The sequence below is a fragment of the Lithobates pipiens genome, unplaced genomic scaffold (genome assembly GCF_037356315.1).
Source record: "Lithobates pipiens isolate NorthernLeopardFrog02 unplaced genomic scaffold, aLitPip1_a1.2 Scaffold_23, whole genome shotgun sequence".
NCBI classification, from domain to species: Eukaryota; Metazoa; Chordata; class Amphibia; order Anura; family Ranidae; genus Lithobates; species Lithobates pipiens.
Window position 1 is genome coordinate 312,326,976 of NW_027507785.1, and position 21,732 is coordinate 312,348,707.

At 44.5% G+C, this 21,732-nt stretch overlaps 1 protein-coding gene across 6 annotated transcripts in view; it reads right to left on the reverse strand.

Annotated features, from left to right (window-relative positions):
• SGIP1 (SH3GL interacting endocytic adaptor 1) overlaps positions 1-21,732 on the reverse strand; it is a 250,209-nt gene that overhangs the window by 168,461 nt on the left and 60,016 nt on the right. For all 6 annotated transcript variants that reach the window (XM_077450532.1, XM_077450530.1, XM_077450528.1 and 3 more), the window contains exons 2-3: positions 2,286-2,349; positions 385-409 (exon numbers count right to left, since the gene is read on the reverse strand). In XM_077450532.1, the coding sequence (XP_077306658.1) occupies positions 385-409; positions 2,286-2,349 (89 nt within the window). The remainder of the gene's footprint in view (positions 1-384; positions 410-2,285; positions 2,350-21,732) is intronic.

Consider the following 21,732-nt stretch of genomic DNA (forward strand, 5'->3'; position numbering starts at 1 on the left):
GAGGAGCGACTCGAGTCGCTCCGACTCAGAAAAAAGGTTCCTGTACTGCTTTTGGGCGACCTCGGGGCGACTTGCATTGACTTCTATACAGAAGTCATTTGCAAGTCGCCGCTGAGGTCGCGGCGAGGCAAGTCGTGTCGCCTCGCATCGCCCCCTGTGTGAACCGAGCCTAAAGTGTGTGTTTTGTGTCAGGTGATTTTTTTATTTATTTTTTAATATATAAATAAGCTTTTAAACATATCTCAAAACACAGTTGTGTACATCCCTCTGGATCAAAAAAAGTGGAACAGAACCTAATTCATAAGAAGGTACAGAAGCTCTTGTGTAATCTAAAAATGAACAAAATTACAATAGGACAAAAAGGGATAAAAGGTCTTTACTTACGCCAAGGTCTCTGTCTGGTGATCCTCTGTCAGGAATTAAAAAACAAGAAGTAAATTAGGGAAAAAAAAAAAAAAAAGAAACACTTGTCACATCCCAAAACAGAAGTATGCTCTCAGTTGGTAAATCCCCAAAACTCAGCCAATAATTAAATACAAACAAGCTTCAGTTTAAAAAGTTCCACAAACTTTTAAAACAAATATAAGCTTGAGTCATCACCCATACCACAACACTAGGGACAGGGTGCTAATCTTCTCATAAATCAAAGCCATTTTACCCCCCATAACACCTAGCAAATTCACAGTTGAAATCCACATATGCAAGCTTTCCTACCAGCCAAAAAGTTTATTATGTTCAGGATAATGCAGACACCCCTACCAGACAGCATAGCCAAGTCTAGGGACGAAACAACTAATCGATTAATCGACAACTAATCGATTATGAAATTAACCGGTTACTATTTTCATAATCGACTAATCGGCCAGTAACATAATGGAGTTAAAAAAACTAAAATTAGCCCTTTATAGTACAAAAAGAGCAAATAATCGCTACTGTAAATATTACTTTGACTGTTGCACAGTAAAAAAAAAAAAAATGAACCCCTTACAGTAGCGATTATTTGTTGTTTTTTTGTACTATGAAGGGCTAATTTTTTATTTTATTTTTTTAACCACATTATGTTACTAAACGTCTTAGATCTGATTCCCACCCACGTTTTTTTGATGCTTTTTGCAGAAACGCACTACAGTTCATTTAACGTTCACATCTATGCTTTTTTCAGCTGCTGGAAAGGGTCCAGGACCTCTTTCAAACGCAAAACGGTGCTTGTTTGGTTCAATATACTTCAATGGAGAAGCTGCAGAAAAGCATGTAGTGCGTTTTTGCAGCAATTTGTGTTTTTTTAAATCATCCCAACAACAAATTGGCCAAAAAAAGTAAAAAAAAAAAGCAAACGCAAATCGCAGCCAAATCATGTGTGCAAAAATGAACATGCACAGCAAAAAGCACTGCATAAACGGATCAAAAGCAAACTGCATAGGTGTGTACCGAGCCTTATGCTGGCCACACAGATACATTTTCAGACAAGAATATTCATGTGAAAAATCTTTGTACATTCGCTGAATGAAAGAATTTACTAACCCAAACAATAATCGGCCAACGAATCGATTATGAAAATAATCGTTAGTTGCAGCCCTACCCAAGTCATTAAGGCTGTTTGTTTACCTTACAGTCCCACCCCTCAATAATATGAGGGGGCACTGATGGGGCTGCACAGAGGGGCACTAAAGAGGCTGAACTGATGGGCACTGATGATGGGTACAGATATGCTGCACAGATGGGCACAGATAGATGGCATCAATGGGTATTGATAAAGTTGTTAATATTTATTTTTGTAACTTAATTCTGCATAAAAAACATTTAACAGTTCCATGAGATAATTTACAAGGGCATGTTTAGGGGTGGAATTAGAGGCGGGGCAGGGGTAGGGTGGGGCAACTGGCAGCGAGTAACTCTTAAGGCCTGGCTTGTAGCTCAGGACTTGAGATTTTGAGCACTGATTCAATGCATATTTTAGCCTCTTTGATTGTGCTTTTGACTACCTCAGTTTTAACATATAAAGTTCAATAAATAAATAAAAGTTTAGTATTGTGATGATTTGTGTCCCTTCATGAGGATGTGAGCACCTTACAAATGCCACTCTCTCTCTAGTTATGGAGTAATCCATGTGTAGCTAAGAGCAGGATTTTTTTTTTCTAAAACCCTTTATAAGGAAGGCCAACAGTTTAGAGCCCTGTTAAAGCCTTGTTTAGACTTCTCGATCTAGCAGGGAAGTCCTCATCTACGGCTTTCTGATAAACCGTGGCATACAACACAAGCACACACAAGAGAGGGGATGTACTTACGTGGAATCAGTGTCCTTTTCTTTCTTCCGTATACCAAACGCTTTCCTTGTACGTTTTTTCAGTCCTGCAAATGACAAAAAAAAAGGTAAGTCATGAACACACTTCTCTCACACTAGTTTGCTAGAACTTGCTGGAAATTGGCTTAAGTCACTTTTCGTGCAGTAAATCACGCATTTTGACGCAAATAATTTTCAATACATGCTAGAGCTGCACAATTAATCGCCAAGAATCGTTATCGTGATCTTGACTAAAGTGTTTCACAATTCTTTCAACGCAAAGAATTCTCTCTGCTCTTCTGAAGCCACAGCCATCAAAAGAAAAACTGGCAAGTCTGCCAAGAATCAAAACATTCTTTATCGGTTAAACTTAAAGCGGTAGTAAACCCGCACATTTTTTTTTTTTTTTTTTAAACCTGCAAAGCAAAAGGCATAATGAGCTAGTATGCACCGCATTCTAGCTCATTATGAAATACTTACCTTAGAACGAGGCCCCGACATCTGGCCCGATCCACGCCGAGGGAGCTGACATGCTCCCTCAGCGTTTCTTCCGCGATATCGTCACTCCCGCGCGTGCGCGCGGGAGATTTCAGTCCGGCCACTCGGCCGCTGTCGGATTTTGACGGCGAGAAACCCCTTGTGCGCATGCGCCGCTGCAGTCAGCGGCGCATACCGAGGGGAATATCTCCTAAACCGTACAGGTTTAGGAGATATGTTTTTTACCTACAGGTAAGCCTTATTATAGGCTTTCCTGTAGGTAAAAGTTAAAAATGTGGGTATACAACCACTTTAAGTATAAACATTGAAACAATTTGTCAATGGAATAGACTCTGGGCTCCTTCACTCGGGCGTGTACGGAGCCCGCTGAGCAGGAAGATGACAGGTCTGTCTCTGCACACTGTGCAGGAACCGACCTGTCAGAGCGCCGCTCTCCCCTATGGGGGATTGGATGAAGACGGACCGTAGAGTCCGTCGTCACCCAATCCGATGATGGTTGGAAAAATTGGTTTTTCCTCCGTCAAACTTTTTCGGATCGGAGCGGGTCGGATGTCAGCAAACATGTCACTGCTGACATCCGTCCCTCCATAGAGCATCCGTTCTGGTCCGCTTAAAAAACTGATAGGCGGACCTGAACGGATCGTCTTTGTGAAAGGGGCCTAATGCCGTGTACACACGATCGGAATTTCGGCAAGCAAAAGACAGAAGCTTTTCATCAGAAAATGTGACCGTGTGTATGCTACATCGGAATTTAGCTGGCCAAATTCCCGCCAGCAAAATTTTAAAGCATGTTCTCAATTTTTCAGACAGGAAGAACTTTCTATCGGAAATTCCGATCGTCACGCATGCTCAGATTCAACTATGAGATGGATGCTATTGGCTACTGAGTATTGAACTTCCTTTTTCTAGTCCCATCGCACGTGTTGTACGTCACCGTGTTCTTGGCGGTCGGAATTTGGTGTGACCGTGTGTATGCAAGACAGCTTGAGCGAAATCCTGTCAGAATTTCCGTCGGGAAAACCATCAGAGCTTTTTTCTACAAAAATTCTGATCGTGTGTACGCGGCATTAGCGTGTAAGTGAAAAAAAGTTTAAACACTTAAACACTAAACCTTTTTCTGACATTTGTTGGTTTCAAGTTAAAATCATTTTGTTTTGCTAGAAACATTATATATATTTTTTTAGTGGACACCCTAGAGAATAAAACAGTGGTTGGTGCAATATTTTATGCCACACTGCATTTGCACAGCGGTCTTTCAAATGCAATAAAAAAAAAAAAAAAAATGACTTTAATGAATAAAAAAAATAAAAAAAACGAAACCAGAAAAGTTAGCCTCTTTTTTTTTGTATAATGTGAAAGATTTTAGTTGCGAGAATCGTGATCTTTTTATTCTAAGCACAAAAAATTGTGATTCTCATTTTGGCCAGAATCGTGCAGCTCGAATACATGCCATATACGCAATCTGAAAACAAACTGGCAACACCAGAAAAAGTAATACTCACATAGTAACATTTAACCCTTTTGGCTGCCAAAGCCGTTTTTGCACATATGCTTAAAAAATCATTTTAAGCCCGATTACATAAAACCCCCCGAAATGTTATATGTGTTGTAGAGCAGGGATCTGCAATTAGCGGACCTCCAGCTGTTGCAAAACTACAAGTCCCATCATGCCTCTGCCTCTGGGTGTCATGCTTGTGGCTGTCAGAGTCTTGCCATGCCTCATGGGAGTTGTAGTTCTGCAACAGCTGGAGGTCTGCTAATTGCATATCCCAGCCCTAGAGAATAAAATAGTGGTAGTTCCAATTTTTTATGTCACAGAATATTACCGCAAAGGTCTAGGAAAGGCTAGTTCAGTAAAAAAAAAAAATACCAGGGGTGTGTGGAGGCAAGTGGGTGGCAGCGCAGCCGCCTGAATGCCTACATGGTAGGAGTCTGCTTTTTAGATTTACACTATCCCCCCCCCCCCCCCATTGTCAGGTCTGAATGGACCTGGCAGTGAAAAGGTGAAAGCTGAAATTTATTCTGCTTAAAAAGCGGAAGTAAAGATAAAATGAAAAAATGGCTGACAGGTAGGATTTTTATGACAGAAGAGACCTCGTTGGTCGCTTCTGTCAAAAACGCTTCTCCCTGCCTGTCATTGTTTCTGTACACTGAACTGCACCATGCACAGCTGAGAGTACATTCCTGGCACGGATCTGGACTGAGACGACTCATGCTCGCTCGGTTTGCATACTGTATATGCGAATTGGATGCATTTTTAACTGCATTAAATTCGCATAACATGGCAATCGGACCGGCTTTCAATGGAGCCAGCTCACACATGTGCAGTTTAAAAAAGGGTCCTGTGCAATTTTGGGTCCAGTTCTGGTGCAATTTTAGGTAAAAATTTGCACGCAACATAAAAGAAAAGAAACGGCGCTATAAATTCTTTGGATCCTAAAAAGCATCAACTATGCAGTAAGATACATACTGTCGCAAATGAACAGTTGTAAATAAAGTTGCGCTAAACCATAAACAAATTGTAAAATTAACTAATACAAAAAAAAAAAAAATGGAAGACGAATGAACCAGTGGTAAAAATAAAAATCCCAATATACACTATCGATCCTAGTTAGGTAATCAAAATTTAATGTTACACCAACAGTGATAGTATATATAAAAAACAGGCCAAAAACCTCCTTCCAGTGACGACACCAGCCAACACCGCAAATGAAGTGACACCTCCACCATAAGAAATACCAGCTATCATGGGGGGTCTGCCACGCTTGTGACCAATACCCAGCCAGGGCCTTTGTTCTTACAAAGAGATGGGTATATGGCGATCCCATTGAACATCAACTTCCCAAATCACAGGTGCAGCTACAGTCACGGCTCAATCTCGGCAGGAAACCTCCATGGATATCCTCCAGGTAGTCACTCTCATGGAAGTTCCCCAAAAAGATAAAGGCTCGCCATAGTGTAAAACCATATCAATCTTATTCTACCTTAAAAGTAATGCATATATCAAAGTTGCACAAACATCCATTGGATAATCTTAAGCCGGCCGGCTCGAGCATAAAACGCCCATCCTTCCGGGATTTAAGAAGCGAGGTGATGTCAGTGTGCCACTCCACCCGATGCGTTTCATCACACACACTGACGTCATCCTGGGGCATGGGCGGCGTACTAACTCACCACTATAAATACCATATACTCCAAAACCACGCCTCGGTCTGAGCCCTGGGCGGTCTGTCTGACCTTCCACCATTTTAGAAAAAGGAACTGTGGTGTGAACAGGGCACAGAGAGAACGTTTTTTTTTCTTTGTGCCCTTGCAGAACGTGTGCAGAAAAACTGTGGTGTGAACAAAGCCTTAATCTTGGGCATATGCATAGGAGTAAAAGAAGTAGTAAACTTCATTTTATTTATTTTTTATTCCCTGCAAAGAAAAAGCATAATGTGATAGTATGCATCGCATACTAGCACACCATGTGACATTTACCTGCAAACGAAGCATGTTCCACCCCTGCTGCAGGCCGCATCGGTCTTCCTTCAGGAGGCGCAGACTCCGGCATGCACGCGGGAGCCACTGATCACGGCACGCGCTCCTGAAGAAACGTCACGGATGGCCATTCCTTCAGGCTGGGTTCACACTGCTGCGGGGGGAGATCCGGATGTGATTCGCACCGCAAATCACATCTGATCTCCGTAGCGATGCGAGTACAGCCATACAGATAGTATGGCTGAATTCGCATCGCTCCCGCAGCAAACTCGCACGGGACCCTTTTTTTGGTCCGCAACAGAATCGGATCGCATGGGGGTTCACACCATGTGATCCGATTCCTGTGCGAGTCGGCAGATCGCACTGCGATATGCGGACGGATCTGGGGGTGTCATTAACATATCATTGACACTCCCAGCCGTCCGCATAGGGCAGTGTGAACTGCCGGCGGGAGTCATGCGATGCGGGAAAACGCAGCGGATTCGCGGCGTTCCCGCATCGCAGCGGTGTGAACCCGGCCTCAGAGCGCATTATCGGTGCAGAATACAGTAAATATATTTACAGTACTTACAGGTAAGCCTTATTTTCTAGGCTTACCTATAGGTACAAATAATACAGAGAGGTTTCCAACTTCTTTAAGTCATACTGGCCCAGCCAATCAAGTGGCCAAAAAAAAAAATCTGAACCTGGAAGAAGGACCGGGAGAAGATGGAAGCATTGTGACTGATGGGATTGCCAACACCGCAGTGCCGGAAAGGATTGGTTGCAAGGCAAGTCTGTCATATTGTGCGAAGCTGCTGCATATTAGCACATTATGGTTAAAAGCTCCTGGGAGATGATGTTTTAACCGGTTCCCGACCAGCGCACGACGATGTACGTCGACAGAATGGCGCGGGCAGGCATATTGGCGTACAGGTACGTCCAATATTCAATGCCGCCCTGCCATCGGGAGCGCGCCGCCGGGCGGCGCGCTTCCGCGCTGGTCGGGACCCCCGTGAGTCCGGTCGCGGGACCCGCGGACTCGATCGCCGCGGGCATCCCCGCGATCATCTCACGGAGCGGCCGAATGGAGGAAATGCCGAGTAAACAGCATTTCTCCATTCTGCCTAGCAACTAATGACGCTGATCTCTGCTCCATGTGATTGGAGCAGAGATCAGTGTTCACTAAATGAAAGCCCAACCCCCCCACAGTTAGTAACACACCCCTAGGAACACTTAACCCCTACACTGCCACCCACTGGTTAACCCCTTCACTGCCAGTGTCATTTACACAGGAATCACTGCATTTATATAGCAGTGATTACTGTATAAATGACAATGGTCCCAAAAATGTCCGATGGGTCCCCCACAATGTTGCAGTCACAATAAAAATCGCTGATCGCCGCCATTACTAGTAAAAAAATAATAATAAAAAATTAATAAAAATGCTATAAAACTATCCCTATTTTGTAAACGCTATAACTTTTGCGCAAACCAATCAATAAATCGCTTATTGTGATTTTTTTTACCAAAAACATGTAGAAGAATACGTATCGGCCTAAACTGAGGGAAAAAAATGTTTTTTTATATATTTTTGGGGGATATTTATTATAACACAAAGTAAAAAATAATGCGTTTTTTTCAAAATTGTCGCTCTATTTTTGTTTATAGCGCAAAAAATAAAAACCGCAGGGGTGATCAAATACCACCAAAAGAAAGCTCTATTTGTGGGAAAAAAAGGACGTAAATTTTGTTTGGGAGCCACTTCGCACGACCGCGCAATTGTCAGTTAAAGCGACGCAGTGCCGAATCGCAAAAAGTGGTCTGGTCTTTGACCAGCAAATTGGTCCGGTCTGAAAGTGGTTAATGTACTCATCGTTTTATTTTTTAAAAGGTTACTTTTGCTTTCAATTTTAAGTAGTTGCTAAGTCACTCATTTAAATCACTGGCACCCCCTCTGTTTAAGGCACATATAAAGCACAGTAGGTACCTCCGTTTTTAAATTATAATCCTAAATGCCTTCTTGCACAGCTCCGCTACGTGGTCACGTGACCTGCCTCTGCTCTCCTTTCCCGATCTAAGGAGAGCAGTGGGAGGGGCTGAGATTCTACTCTGACATATGCCAGTCAGCAAAGGGAGGTCATGTGACCACCCAGCTGGAGCAAGAAGGTATTTAGGATTATAATTTTTAAAACATTTACATACTATGCTTTATAAAACAAAGGGGATGCCAGTGATTTTAATACATTGCTTTACAGGAATAGCGGCAGGAGGGGAGGACAGCGGGATGATGGAGGCATGTAAACTGACCATGGTATCATGGATCAGCAGCCATGAGGAGCGTGGCCAGGACACACAGGAACAGGCAGGATCAACCAGGTATTTTACATCAAACAATAGGACAAAATACACTCCACAAGCACTGTGCTATAGATCATGTTTTAAAGGAACAGAAGCATTTTTTTTTTTTAGGGTTACAAGCACTTTAAAAGTCATCAGCCCTGGGCAATCCACCTCTGTGGACTACAGAACATCTCCCCTCCTAGGTTGTGGCCATGAGAAGAAGAAATGGAAGAAAATAAACGAATGCTGCCACACAGCTAAAAGCCTGGCATGCTATATGTCACCATAGACTACTGAGCTCTGAGTCTTCTTAGGCAGGTGTGAAAAAATGCTGTAAATGAAGAATACTTCCAGAAATAGAAGCGTTAATAGTTTATTTTTATCAATTAACAAAATGGAAATTAAATAAAAGAAATCCAAATCCTATCAATGTTTGGTGTGATCACCCTTTGCCTTCAAAAACAGCGCCAGTTTTCCTAGGTAGACACAATTTTTGAAGGAACTCAGCAGGTAGGTTGTTCCAAACATCTTGGAGAACTAAGCACAGATCTTCTGGGGATGTCGGCTGCCTCAAATCCTTCTGTCTCTTAATGTGATCCCAGACAGACTCCATGATGGTGAGATCAGGGCTCTGTGGAAGCCAAACTATCACTTCCAGGATCCTTGTTCTTCTTTACGCTGAAGATAGTTCTTAACCACTTAAGGACCGAGCCTCTTTCAGAGATTTGTTGTTTACAAGTTAAAAAAACAGGTTTCTTTGCTACAAAATTACTTAGGACCTGTAAAACATTATACATTTTTCTTTTCTAAGACCCTAGAGAATAAAATGGTGTTCGTTGCAATACTTTGTCTCACCGTATTTGCGCAGCGGTCTTACAAGCGCACTTTTTTGAAAAAAAATACACTTTTTTGAATTGAAAAATAAGACCGTAAAAGTTAGCCAAGTCTTTTTTTTTTTTTTTACACGACCTTTAAAAAAATTTGACAGGTTGCATGTTGAGTTACAGAGGAGGTCTAGGGTTAGAATTATTGCTCTCGCTCTACCGATCAGGGCGATACCTCACATGTGTGGTTTCAACACAGTTTTCATATGCGGGCGCTACTCACATATGCGTTCGCTTCTGTACGCAAGCTCGTCGGGACAGGGCACGTTTAAAAAAAAAAAAAATTTATAAATTGTGCCACTTTTATTTGGGTTTTATTTTTACACCGTTTAAAAAAATAAATAAAAATAAATTGTGCCACTTTTATTCCTATTATAAGGAATGTAAATATCCCTTGTAATAGAAAAAAAAGCATGACAGGACCTCTTAAATATGAGATCTGAGGTCAGAAAGAACCCAGATCTCATATTTACACTAAAATACAAAAAAAAAAAAAAAAAATAAAAAAAAAAAAAAAAGTGTCATTTAAAAAAAAAAAAAGTCCCGTTAAGAGCTATGGGCAGAAGTGACGTTTTGACGTCCCTTCCGCCCTGCACTGTTATGGAGATGGGTGGGGGCCATCTTTAGAGGTCGACCGATACGGGTTTTTCTCTGGCCAATGCCGATATTTAGAAATCGTGGTGGCCGATAGCCGCTATATAATGCCAATTTTTTTTGGGCCGATATGTTAGGGCGATTTTTAATTTTTTTTCCCCTTTCTCTCCCCCCCCCCCCCCCCCCCCCCCATCTCAAATCCAACAGACACCTTTCACACTTTTCATGCGCTTTTGGGCTAAAAATATCACCTGTAAAGTGCCTGCAAAACGGCTCCCCTGCAGTCTGTGTGGAGTGCTTTCACACTGAGGCGATGCGCTGGCAGGATGTTTAAAAAAAAGTCCTGCAAGCAGCACGTTTGGAGTGGTGTATACCGCTCCTCCACCACTCCTGTCCATTGAAATTAATGGGCACCACTGCCGAAACGTATGCAATGCGATTTGGCAGGGGCGCTTCACGGGGGCATTTAACCTCTTCCCCGGCCATTAGCTGGGTTACAATTGCCCCGCTAGCAGCTGAATAGCGCCGCTAAAATGACGGTAAAGCGCCGATAAAACTAGCAGCGTTTTACCATCAACACCTGCCCGCTCCAGTGTGAAAGCAGCCTTAAGTAATAAGTGATGCAGCAAATTTCTTACATTTAAACATTTATTAAACAAAACAAACCTCAAATCGGTTCACTTGTATGTATAAATTTAGATAAAAAAAAAAATAAAAGACATTAACCACTTCCCAACCAGCGCACGACGATGTACGTCGACAGAATGGCACGGGCAGGCATATTGGCGTACAGGTACGTCCAATATTCAATGCCGCCCTGCCATCGGGAGCGCGCCGCCGGCGGTGCGCTCCCGCGCTGGTCGGGACCCCCGTGAGTCCGGTCGCGGGACCCGCGGACTCGATCGCCGCGGGCATCCCCGCGATCGTCTCACGGAGCGGCCGAATGGAGGAAATGCCGAGTAAACCGCATTTCTCCATTCTGCCTAGCAACTAGTGATGCTCATCTCTGTTCCATGTGATTGGAGCAGAGATCAGTGTTCACTAAATGAAAGCCCAACCCCCCCACAGTTAGTAACACACCCCTAGGAACACTTAATCCCTACACTGCCACCCACTGGTTAACCCCTTCACTGCCAGTGTCATTTACACAGGAATCACTGCATTTATATAGCAGTGATTACTGTATAAATGACAATGGTCCCAAAAATGTGTCAAAAATGTCCGATGGGTCCCCCACAATGTCGCAGTCACAATAAAAATCGCTGATCGCCGCCATTACTAGTAAAAAAAAATAATAAAAAATTATTAATAAAAATGCTATAAAACTATCCCTATTTTGTAAACGCTATAACTTTTGCGCAAACAAATCAATAATCGCTTATTGCGATTTTTTTTACCAAAAATATGTAGAAGAATACGTATCGGCCTAAACTGAGGGAAAAAAATGTTTTTTTTATATATTTTTGGGGGATATTTATTATAACACAAAGTAAAAAATAATGTGTTTTTTTCAAAATTGGCGCTCTATTTTTGTTTATAGCGCAAAAAATAAAAACCGCAGGGGTGATCAAATACCACCATAAGAAAGCTCTATTTGTGGGGAAAAAAAAGGACGCCAATTTTGTTTGGGAGCCACGTCGCACGACCGCGCAATTGTCAGTTAAAGCGACGCAGTGCCGAATCGCAAAAAGTGGTCTGGTCTTTGACCAGCAAAATGGTCCGGTCTGAAAGTGGTTAAATACACAAAAACAGGTAATCAAAACTTCTGGATGAAAAAAAAAATGGGCTAACTTTAAGGTTTTAGTTTTTTTTTTTTAATCATTAGTGTCTTTTTTCCTAAAAAATTGCGTTTGAAAAACCTCAAATGCTGTGTGACATAAAACATTGCAACAACCGCTATTTTATTCCCTAGGGTCTCTGCTAAAAAATATATATATAATTTTTGGGGGTTTCTAAGTGATTTTCTAGCAGAAAATACAGGATTTTTACTTGTAAGCAACAAATGTCAGAAAAGATTTAGTCTTTAAACTGAGAACTCTACACAGGGAGTTCAGTTCATTCATAAGTGTAAACATTGTATCTCTTTGCTCTTTTCTTGGCAGACTGCCCAGAGAGGAAACAAGTCCTTCACTGAAGACTCAGGCAACTGGCATTGAATTCTATTACAGAAGTTATTTGCATGTGGGCTGAAGATACATGGGCCTTTTTATCAGCACAATCGGCTGATGCCGATTAATTAAAAAACGCCAAATATCAGCCGATATATCGGTCGACCTCTAGCCATCTTCCCCTTACTTGTCTCCATGTCCAGCAAGGGTGAAGATCAGATTGCCTACGCCGCTGCCGACAGCTCCGGTAAGCAACGGAGGGCACCGGAGCGCGGCTAAAAGTGATCTCGCTCACTGAAGAAAAAGAAGAAACTGGAGAAGAGGATAACGGGGTTATGGCAGCTATCTTCTGCCATAACGATAATCCTTTTCAAACAGCCGACGTAAAATGATGGTGGGCGGTCCGGAAGTGGTTAATGACATTGGCTGTATGTTTGGGGTCATCGCTCTGCTGCAGAATAAAGTTGGGACCAATCACACGCATCCCTGATGGTATGGCATGATGGATAAGTATCTGTATTTCTCAACATCGAGGACACCATTGATCCTGACCAAATTTCCAACCCCATTTGCAGAAACGCAGCCCCAAACGTGCAAGAAACGCCCATCATGCTTTACTGTTGCCTGCAGACACTCATTATTGTACTGCTCTTCAGCCCTTCACCAAAACAAACTGCCTCCCGCTCCTGATACTTTGAGAAACAGACACACTAAGGCTGGGTTCCCACTGAAGCGATGCGGGAACACCGCAAATCCGCGGCGGGTTCCCGCATCGCATGCCTCCCGGCGGCAGTTCACACTGCCCTATGCGAACTGCTGGGAGTGTCAGTGAAACGTTAATGACACCCCCAGATCAGTTCGCATATCGCAGTGCGATCTGCAAACTCGGACAGGAATCGGATCGCATGGTGTGAACACACATGCGATCCGATTCTGCTGCGGACCAAAAAAAGGGTCCCGTGCGAGTTTGTGGCGGGTACGATGCGAATTCAGCCATACTATCTGTATGGCTGAACTCGCATCGCAAAGAGATCAGATGTGATTTGCACTGCAGTGCGAATCACATCCGATTCTCCTAGCCGCAGCAGTGTGAACCCAGCCTAAAGGAGACAAAAAACGAAAGTAGATGCTGCTTTTGGACATTGTGGTGCTCCTGGTTTTGGGGGTGTTGGAAAGAAGTCCATCACATTTCTTGGCCATGCCTCAAAGCATTGTAGGAGATGGGGCTCAGCTGTTGAGTTCCTCTCTGTATGCCTCCAAACAAGCCAGCCTCTCTCAGGAGACCTACATTAAGCCAACTCTGAATGACAAATATTTTCCTTCCTTGATTAGATGTTCTCTTTTAAGCATTTAAATAGAAGCACCCCTTGAACAGCTGAGGTCACCACAAGGGCTGTGTGAGAACATTTCACAGTGGGATTTTAAAATCATTAACCAAGAAAAAAAAAAAAAATGTTACTTTTGGTTGGTTTTTGGCATTTCCAGTCCCCACCTGCCTTCTCAAACTCTCAGGGAATACAGCGGCAAGGTCTTTGCATCTTAGCTACCAGCAACCCCACCCGTCAGAGCTTACAGCATAGAGCAACGGCCACAAAACAGAACCTGCATTCCATATATGATTATAAATGTAACACTTATTACAAAGCTATTAAATAAAACTCAGTGCCAGTGTAACAGATGGAGTACTTGAAATCAATAACAGCATTAAAACAATCATTTACACGGGGCTGGGGAGGCTTTCACAAAAGCTCCCTTGCAGCAGGATCCTGGAGTGGTTTAAACTCGCTTGAATTTGGCAATGGGACCGTAATTATATCATACAAATGGAGAGACGTGTGAAATGGTCCAATTGGGGTTGTTACCTATGTACACTATACAGCTAAACATTTGTGGACACCTGACCATCACACCTTAACCACTTGGGATCCGCGCTATTGCAAAATGACGGCAATAGCGCGGACCCACATTTTCGGGACTACGTCTATTGACGTAGTCCCGGTTACGAGCGGCCTGCGCGCCCCCTGAGGGGCGCGCGCGGCGCGCTCTGTGATCGGCGAGTCCGTGAGACTCGCCTGATCACCGATCCGTGTAAGGGGTCGATCCCGACCCCTTATCACGTGATCAGCTGTCAGCCAATGACAGCTGATCATGTGATAAAACGGAGCCGGTAATCGGCTAGTATTCCTCCTCGCGCTGACAGCGCGAGGAGAAAAAAAAAAAGCCGATCGCCGGCGGCCGTGTTCGGGACATCAGTCCCGATCACGGCCAGCAATTTAAAAGGACACCTGCCCCCTGCCAGTGCCCACCTGCCACCCGCAGTGCCATCCTGAAATAAAGTAAGTGCCCCCCTGTCAGTGCCACCCAGCAGTGCCCATAGTGCCCACAGTGCCACCCAGCAGTGCCCACAGTGCCACCCAGCAGTGCCCACAGTGCCACCCACAGTGCCACCCAGCAGTGCCACCCACAGTGCCACCCAAAATCTGCCTCAGGTGCTGCACCCCAGTGCCGCCCATCAGTGCCCAGCAGTGCCGCCCATCAGTGCCCAGCAGTGCCGCCCATCAGTGCCCAGCAGTGCCACCTATCAGAGCCACCTATCAGTGCCACCTATCAGTGCCCATCAGTCCCATCTATCTGTGGTACCTATCAGTGCCCATCCGTGCCACCCATCCGTGCCACTTATCCGTGCCACCCATCCGTGCCATCTTATCTGTGCCCATCTTTGCCCATCAGTGCCGCCTTATCTGTGCCCATCGGTGCCGCCTTATCTGTGCCTATTAGTGCCGCCTTAACTATGCCTATCAGTGCCCACCAGTGCAGCCTATCAGTGCCCACCAATGCAGCCCATCAGTGCCCACCAATGCAGCCCATCAGTGCCCACCAATGCAGCCCATCAGTGCCGCCTAATCAGCGCACTTCAATGAAGGAGAAAAATGACCCGTTTGCAAAATTTTATAACAAACTATTAAAACATGATTTTTTTTTTTTTTTTTTTGCATCTTTTTTTGTTTGTTTAGCAAAAAATAAAACTCCCAGCTGTAACTAAATACCACCAAAAGAAAGCTCTATTTGTGGGAAAAAAATGATAAAAAATTCATTTGGGTACAGTGTTGTATGGCCGCGCAATTGTCATTCAAAGTGCATCAGCGCTGAAAGCTGAAAATTGGTCTGGGACTGAGGGGGGTTTAAGTGCCCAGTAAGCAAGTGGTTAAAGTGGTCTGCAAGACAAAGGCATAATGAGCTAGTATGCACTGCATACTAGCTCATTTTGAAATACTTAGAGTGTCTTGCGAAAGTTTACGGCCCCCTTGAAGTTTTCAACCTTTTGCCACATTTCAGGCTTCAAACATAAAGATATAAATTTTTCCCATTGGGGTGCTGGGCTGACCCCCCGAGGCCTATGAGCCTTCTCATTTTCTTGGATACTCGGAGTCATGCCGCTCCTCGGGTTTATATTTTTATAATGCAGATTTTTTGCCTCTAGAGGTCCCAGTGTTCGTTTTGATACATTTGTATTTGTAACATTCAGTTGGCCGACTAGTTTCGGATGTTTCCTTTGAACTTATGTCTGCACTTATTATATGTCTGTACTTTTTCTTTGAAAACAAATAAATTCTTTGAAAAAAAAAAAAGATATACATTTTTTCTTTTTTTGTGAAGAATCACCAACAAGTGGGACACAATTGTGAAGTGGAACGAAATCTATTGGATTTTTGAAACTTTTTTAACAAAAAAAAAAAAAAATGAAAAGTGGGGCGTGCAAAATTATTCGGCCCCCTTGCGTTAATACTTTGTAGAGCCACCTTTTGCTGCGATTACAGCTGCAAGTCGCTTGGGGTATGTCTCTATCAGTTTTGCACATCGAGAGACTGAAATTCTTGCCCATTCTTCCTTGCAAAACAGCTCGAGCTCAGTGAGGTTGGATGGAGAGCGTTTGTGAACAGCAAATTCAGCTCTTTCCACAGATTCTCGATTGGATTCAGGTCTGGACTTTGACTTGACCATTCTAACACCTGGATACGTTTATTTGTGAACCATTCCTTTGTAGATTTTGCTGTATGTTTGGGATCATTGTCTTGTTGGAAGATAAATCTCCGTCCCAGTTTCAGGTCTTTTGCAGACTCCAACAGGTTTTCATCCAGAATGGTCCTGTATTTGGCTGCATCCATCTTCCCCTCAATTTTAACCATCTTCCCTGTCCCTGCTGAAGAAAAGCAGGCCCAAACCATGATGCTGCCACCACCATGTTTGACAGTGGGGATGGTGTGTTGAGGGTGATGAGCTGTGTTGCTTTTACGCCAAACATATCGTTTTGCATTGTGGGCAAAAAGTTGGATTTTGGTTTCATCTGACCAGAGCACCTTCTTCCACATGTTTGGTGTGTCTCCCAGGTGGCTTGTGGCAAACTTTAGACGAGACTTTTTATGGCTATCTTTGAGAAATGGCTTTCTTCTTGCCACAGTCGTGCAGTGTACGACTGATTGTTGTCCTATGGACAGACTCTCCCACCTCAGCTGTAGTTCTCTGCAGTTCATCCAGAGTGATCATGGGCCTCTTGGCTGCATCTCTGATCAGTCTTCTCCTTGTCTGAGCTGAAAGTTTAGAGGGACGGCCAGGTCTTGGTAGATTTGCAGTGGTCTGATACTCCTTCCATTTCAAAATGATCGCTTGCACAGTGCTCCTTGGGATTTTTAAAGCTTGGGAAATCTTTTTGTATCCAAATCCGGCTTTAAACTTCTCCACAACAGTATTATGGACCTGCCTGGTGTGTTCCTTGGTCTTCATGATGCTCTCTGCGCTTTCAACAGAACCCTGAGACTATCACAGAGCAGGTGCATTTATACAGAGACTTGATTACACACAGGTGGATTCTATTTATCACCATCAGTCTTTTAGGACAACATTGGATCATTCAGAGATCCTCGCTGAACTTCTGGAGTGAGTTTGCTGCACTGAAAGTAAAGGGGCCGAATAATTTTGCACACACCACTTTTCAGTTTTTTATTTGCTAAAAAAGTTTAAATTATCCAATAGATTTCGTTCCACTTCACAATTGTGTCCCACTTGTTGGTGATTCTTCACAAAAAATTTACATTTTATATCTTTATGTTTGAAGCCTGAAATGTGGCAAAAGGTTGAAAAGTTCAAGGGGGGCGAATACTTTCGCAAGGCACTGTACCTTAGATCGAAGCTGTTGCAGCGGTTCCCATACACTGCTGTGACCGGCGACATGCCTCCCGGCATTATTTCCAGGTTCGTGGGCTCCGGCACTGTGATGGCTGAACCACGATGACGATACTCCCGCGCCTGCACGTGGGAGCCGCCGCTCACAGCGCAGCTACTGAAGAAACGGCACGAGCACATTTTCTTCAGTGTGCTGATGACGTCAACACATGCGGATATAGTGAAAATCTCCTAAATGATGCAAGTTTAGAAGCTATTCAGGGTACCAACAGGTAAGCCTTATTTTAGGCTTACCTCTAGGCAAAAGTGGTAGTACAAGGTTTACAACCACTTTAAAGTTATACTAAATTCTCAGTATTTTTCATTTAAAAATAGCAAACATGGTATACTTACCTGCTCTGTGCAGTGATTTTGCACAGAGCAGCCCAGATCCTCCTCTTCTCGGGTCCCTCTTCTGTACTTCTGGCCCCTCCCTCCTGTCAAGAGCCCCCACAGCAAGCAGCTTGCTATGGGGCACCCAAGCTGAACCGCCACTCTGTGTGTCCATTCAGACAGAGCCGCGGCTCAGGCCCGCGTCCTCCTTGTCCTAATTGGCTCAATGGCTGTGACTGACAGGAGTGGGAGCCAATGGCGCCACGCTGTAATCTCAGCCAATGAGGAGGGAGAGCCTCAGGCAGCCAAGACTCTTCTGCTTGATCGAGATGGGCTCAGGTAAGTATTAGGGGGTCTGAGGGGGGCTGCCGCACACAGGATTTAATATTTTATCTTAAAGCTGAGTTCCACCCAAAAATTGAACTTCCGCTTTAAGTGAAGGTGAAACCCCTGACATGCCACATTTGGCATGTCTTTTTTTTTTTTTGTTTTGTCCGCCTGTAAAGCACTGCACCAGTGCAGATCGCTGATGCTATGCAGATCTGTCAGTGTATCAGCTTGCTCGTACCTCGTATGAGAAAGCCGATACATGCTGACAGGAAGACTCAATGATCTAGTAGAGCGTTCACATTGCCGTGGTAGTTAATGAAAAACTACAACTCAACAGCTGCCAAGGCTGCTGGACCTTGTAGTTTTCCATTCACAGAGCACTGTGAATGAGCGAGGTGTTTGGGCGGCCATTCCGTTCATAACATGTTACACCCTGAATAAGGGTGTAACATGGTATGAAAAGTGAACTAGTCCTTTAATATGGAGTTGCCCACCTTTGAACCTAGAACATCCTGCACTCTTCTGGAGAGGCTTTTCAAAAGATTTCGGGGGTGTCTGTGGGAATTTGTGGCCATTGGGCCAAAATAACATTTGTAAGGTACTGATTGGCTCACAACCAGAGTTCCAATCTCTTCCAAAGGTGTTCAGTAAGGTTGCAACATAGGACTCACCACACTGAACCTCAGCAGGTTTGAAGTTAAAGATCTCAAGTTCCTCCACATCAAACTGATCAAAATTTGTCTTCATTGAACTGGCTTTGTGCACAGGGGCAAAGCCATGCTGGAACTGAAAAAGGCCGTCACCAAACTTACCACAATGGAAGCACACAATTGTCCAAAACATCTATGTATGTCATAGTATTAACAGTACACTTTACTGTAAACACATTAGGGTGTTCCCATACCATTGGCCATACAGCAGGTGTGATAGTGAGGGGGTCCATGAACTGTGGGAGGGACCCAGTAGCCTCCATCCACTACAGGCTGACTGTAGAAAACTACAGCAGTGGGGCGGAGAGAAGACCCGTCACCCTTCACAAGGAGAGAGAGCAGCAGCGAGCGGTCTTTATTACAGGAAGCTCCTGTACAGAGGGAACTGGATCACTGCAGAGTGTTTTTAACTCTAAGATTGCCAAGGCCATATCCCTGCCTTTCCAGCAGCCCATGTATTTGAAATCTACCGATTTTTGGCCCATTGGCTGCTTCAAGTATTTGACTGCTCAGGTGGGTCGAATACCTGTTACCCTGCTACATGCATTTAGAGGTTTGAGAAAGAGGGGTTGTCCTTCGAAACATTTTTTCCCATCTGTCTCTTTCCACCAGCACATAGAGGTCATCACGAGACATTAGACAGAGGCATCGGACACTGTCTATTGGTGGCTTTTTTGACAGCTGTCAGAGGGGGTCCCTGTGATGCCAGCCAGGGAATCTGGAATTACCGTTTCATGTATACAGCTCTGCTTTGTCTCCACCATGGTGATTCCTACCACTTATGCTCATTTCCAAGATCTGCAAGTGTGCTATTTTTTTTTTATGGTTATGCTAATGAGGATCCCGTGTTCCTGTTTTCTTCTCGTTTGAGCTGCTTTGAATCATTCTCAAATCTCCTCTGGAATCTGCAGTATCCTCCTGTCATATTCCCTATCCTTCTGATTGGATTAGGATTGAGATTTTAGTAAATCTCATTGATATTACTGACACTGGAAGCTGGGACTTGTAGTGCACTTTGTTGGTTTCTGGATTTACTTTTATTGTTTGTTCTGCTGCATTGGTTCCTCCCACCGGCTCAAACCCCCCCCCCCCCCCTGCAATGCTGTAAGAGTCAGTCTGAGAAACAACATGCGGTGGGGGGAGTCGGTATTCCACACTTGCAGAGATGTGAAATAATTGCAGTGTCAGAGTTTCAAGACCAGGATCACTGGAAAGCTTAGCACGGTACCTCTTATTCTAGCAGGTACGGTTATGGCTGCAAGTGTTCCTGTGCCGACTGGGTCACTTTAAAAAGGCTTCAGAACTGTTGAAGCTCACTAAATGCCTCATTAAAGTGATTGTTAACCTAGTTTCACCCCTTTTACCTACAGGTAAGTCTATAATAAGGCTTACCTGTAGGTACTGGAAATATCTCCTAAACTTGCACAGTTTGGGAGATATTTATTATATACACTTGCACTGACATGCATTGGCGCATGCGCACGTTATTGGCGGCTCCTGCGCGCAAGTGAAGTCACGTGACTCCGGCCAGTCACAGAGCCGGAGTCCACAGCCCCGGAGGTAAGAGGGGCGAAGATGGATGCGGCCACCAGCGGGGACATCACAGGTTTCGTTTGCAGGTAAGTGCAACATAATACGCTAGTATGCCATGCACACTAGCCCATTATGCTTTTACTTTGCAGAGGAAAAAAGAGGAAGTAAAACCGATCTGAGTTTACTTCCTCTTTAACACTACAGTCACCCCACCATTAAAGGGGTTATAAACCCTCATAAAAAAAAAAAAAGCACCAGAACAAAAAACATGCCTATACTTATCTGCTCTGTGCAATTGTTTTGCATAGAGCAGCCCTAATCCCCTTCTGCTGGTATCCCCGGCCGGCGCTCCTGGCCCCTCCTCTTTGTTGGGTGCCCCCACAGAAATCCGCCTTGCTCCAGAGTCCCACTGCTGCATTCATCGACACAGACAGTGGGACCCCCCCCCCACAGGATTTGATTGACAACAGCAGTTTCTGCCGATATCAATCTGTCCAATGAGGAGAGAGACAACGGCTCGAGCTGCTGCGCTCGTGCACGTTACTGGATCGGATCGGGTTCGGATAAGAAAGGGGGGGGGGGGCTAGGCTGCAGCACAGAAGGTTTTCCTTAATGCACAGGTTAAATGATTTGCAAATCCTTGCTGTGACTTAAATGACTGTAAGCTGTAAGAACACTGGGTATTGAAGTGTCACAGAAGCGAAAGCGACATTATACTGCTGTGTAGCAATGCATTGAAGCACAATCCGTTACTGCATACCTGCAGGAAAGCACACATGATCCCGTCATTAATATTTCAGATGAATTCATTTACGAGCACAGCTGTCTCACTGTTCCGGAGTGGGGTTAAATGGTGAGGTGAGCTGGGTCCATACAGCCAGATAGAAAGTAAAAAAAAAAAAAAAAAAAAACCATGACGCCCAAATTGAGTAAAACTTTAGTAACTCTGGACAGTGAAAAGTTAAAATACCCACCAATTTTGGGGCGTGGCCAAGAGCGGCATGTGAGCGGACGTGTCTCACAGAGCTCCCTGTGTCCATCCTGAAACCGATCCTTTTCCCGACCGAACCGGGGCTTGTACCGGGCGCTGAACTGTTCCGCCGCCTCCGGGAACCCTACGGGCATCATCCGGACTATCCGTCTGTTGCGGAATCGCCATGCCGGCCCGCAAACCGCAACGGGGAGATGAAGGCCTTGCACTTGATTCCCAAGATGGCGCCGCGTCATCTCAGCGCGCACGAGGGGACAGAAGAGAACAGGGTAAGGCGCTCCCTAAGACACCTAAAGCCCAGGGGAAAGACATGTTGTACTATGCGCAGAAGTTGAAAGGGGTGGAGGGACCCCGGGAGGATGCAGCGCTGGACGCTACCCCTGCTATTTTTCACATGCAGCAGACGGGGGAACCCTCTGACCGGGCGCAGCAGGCTGTGGTGGAGCAC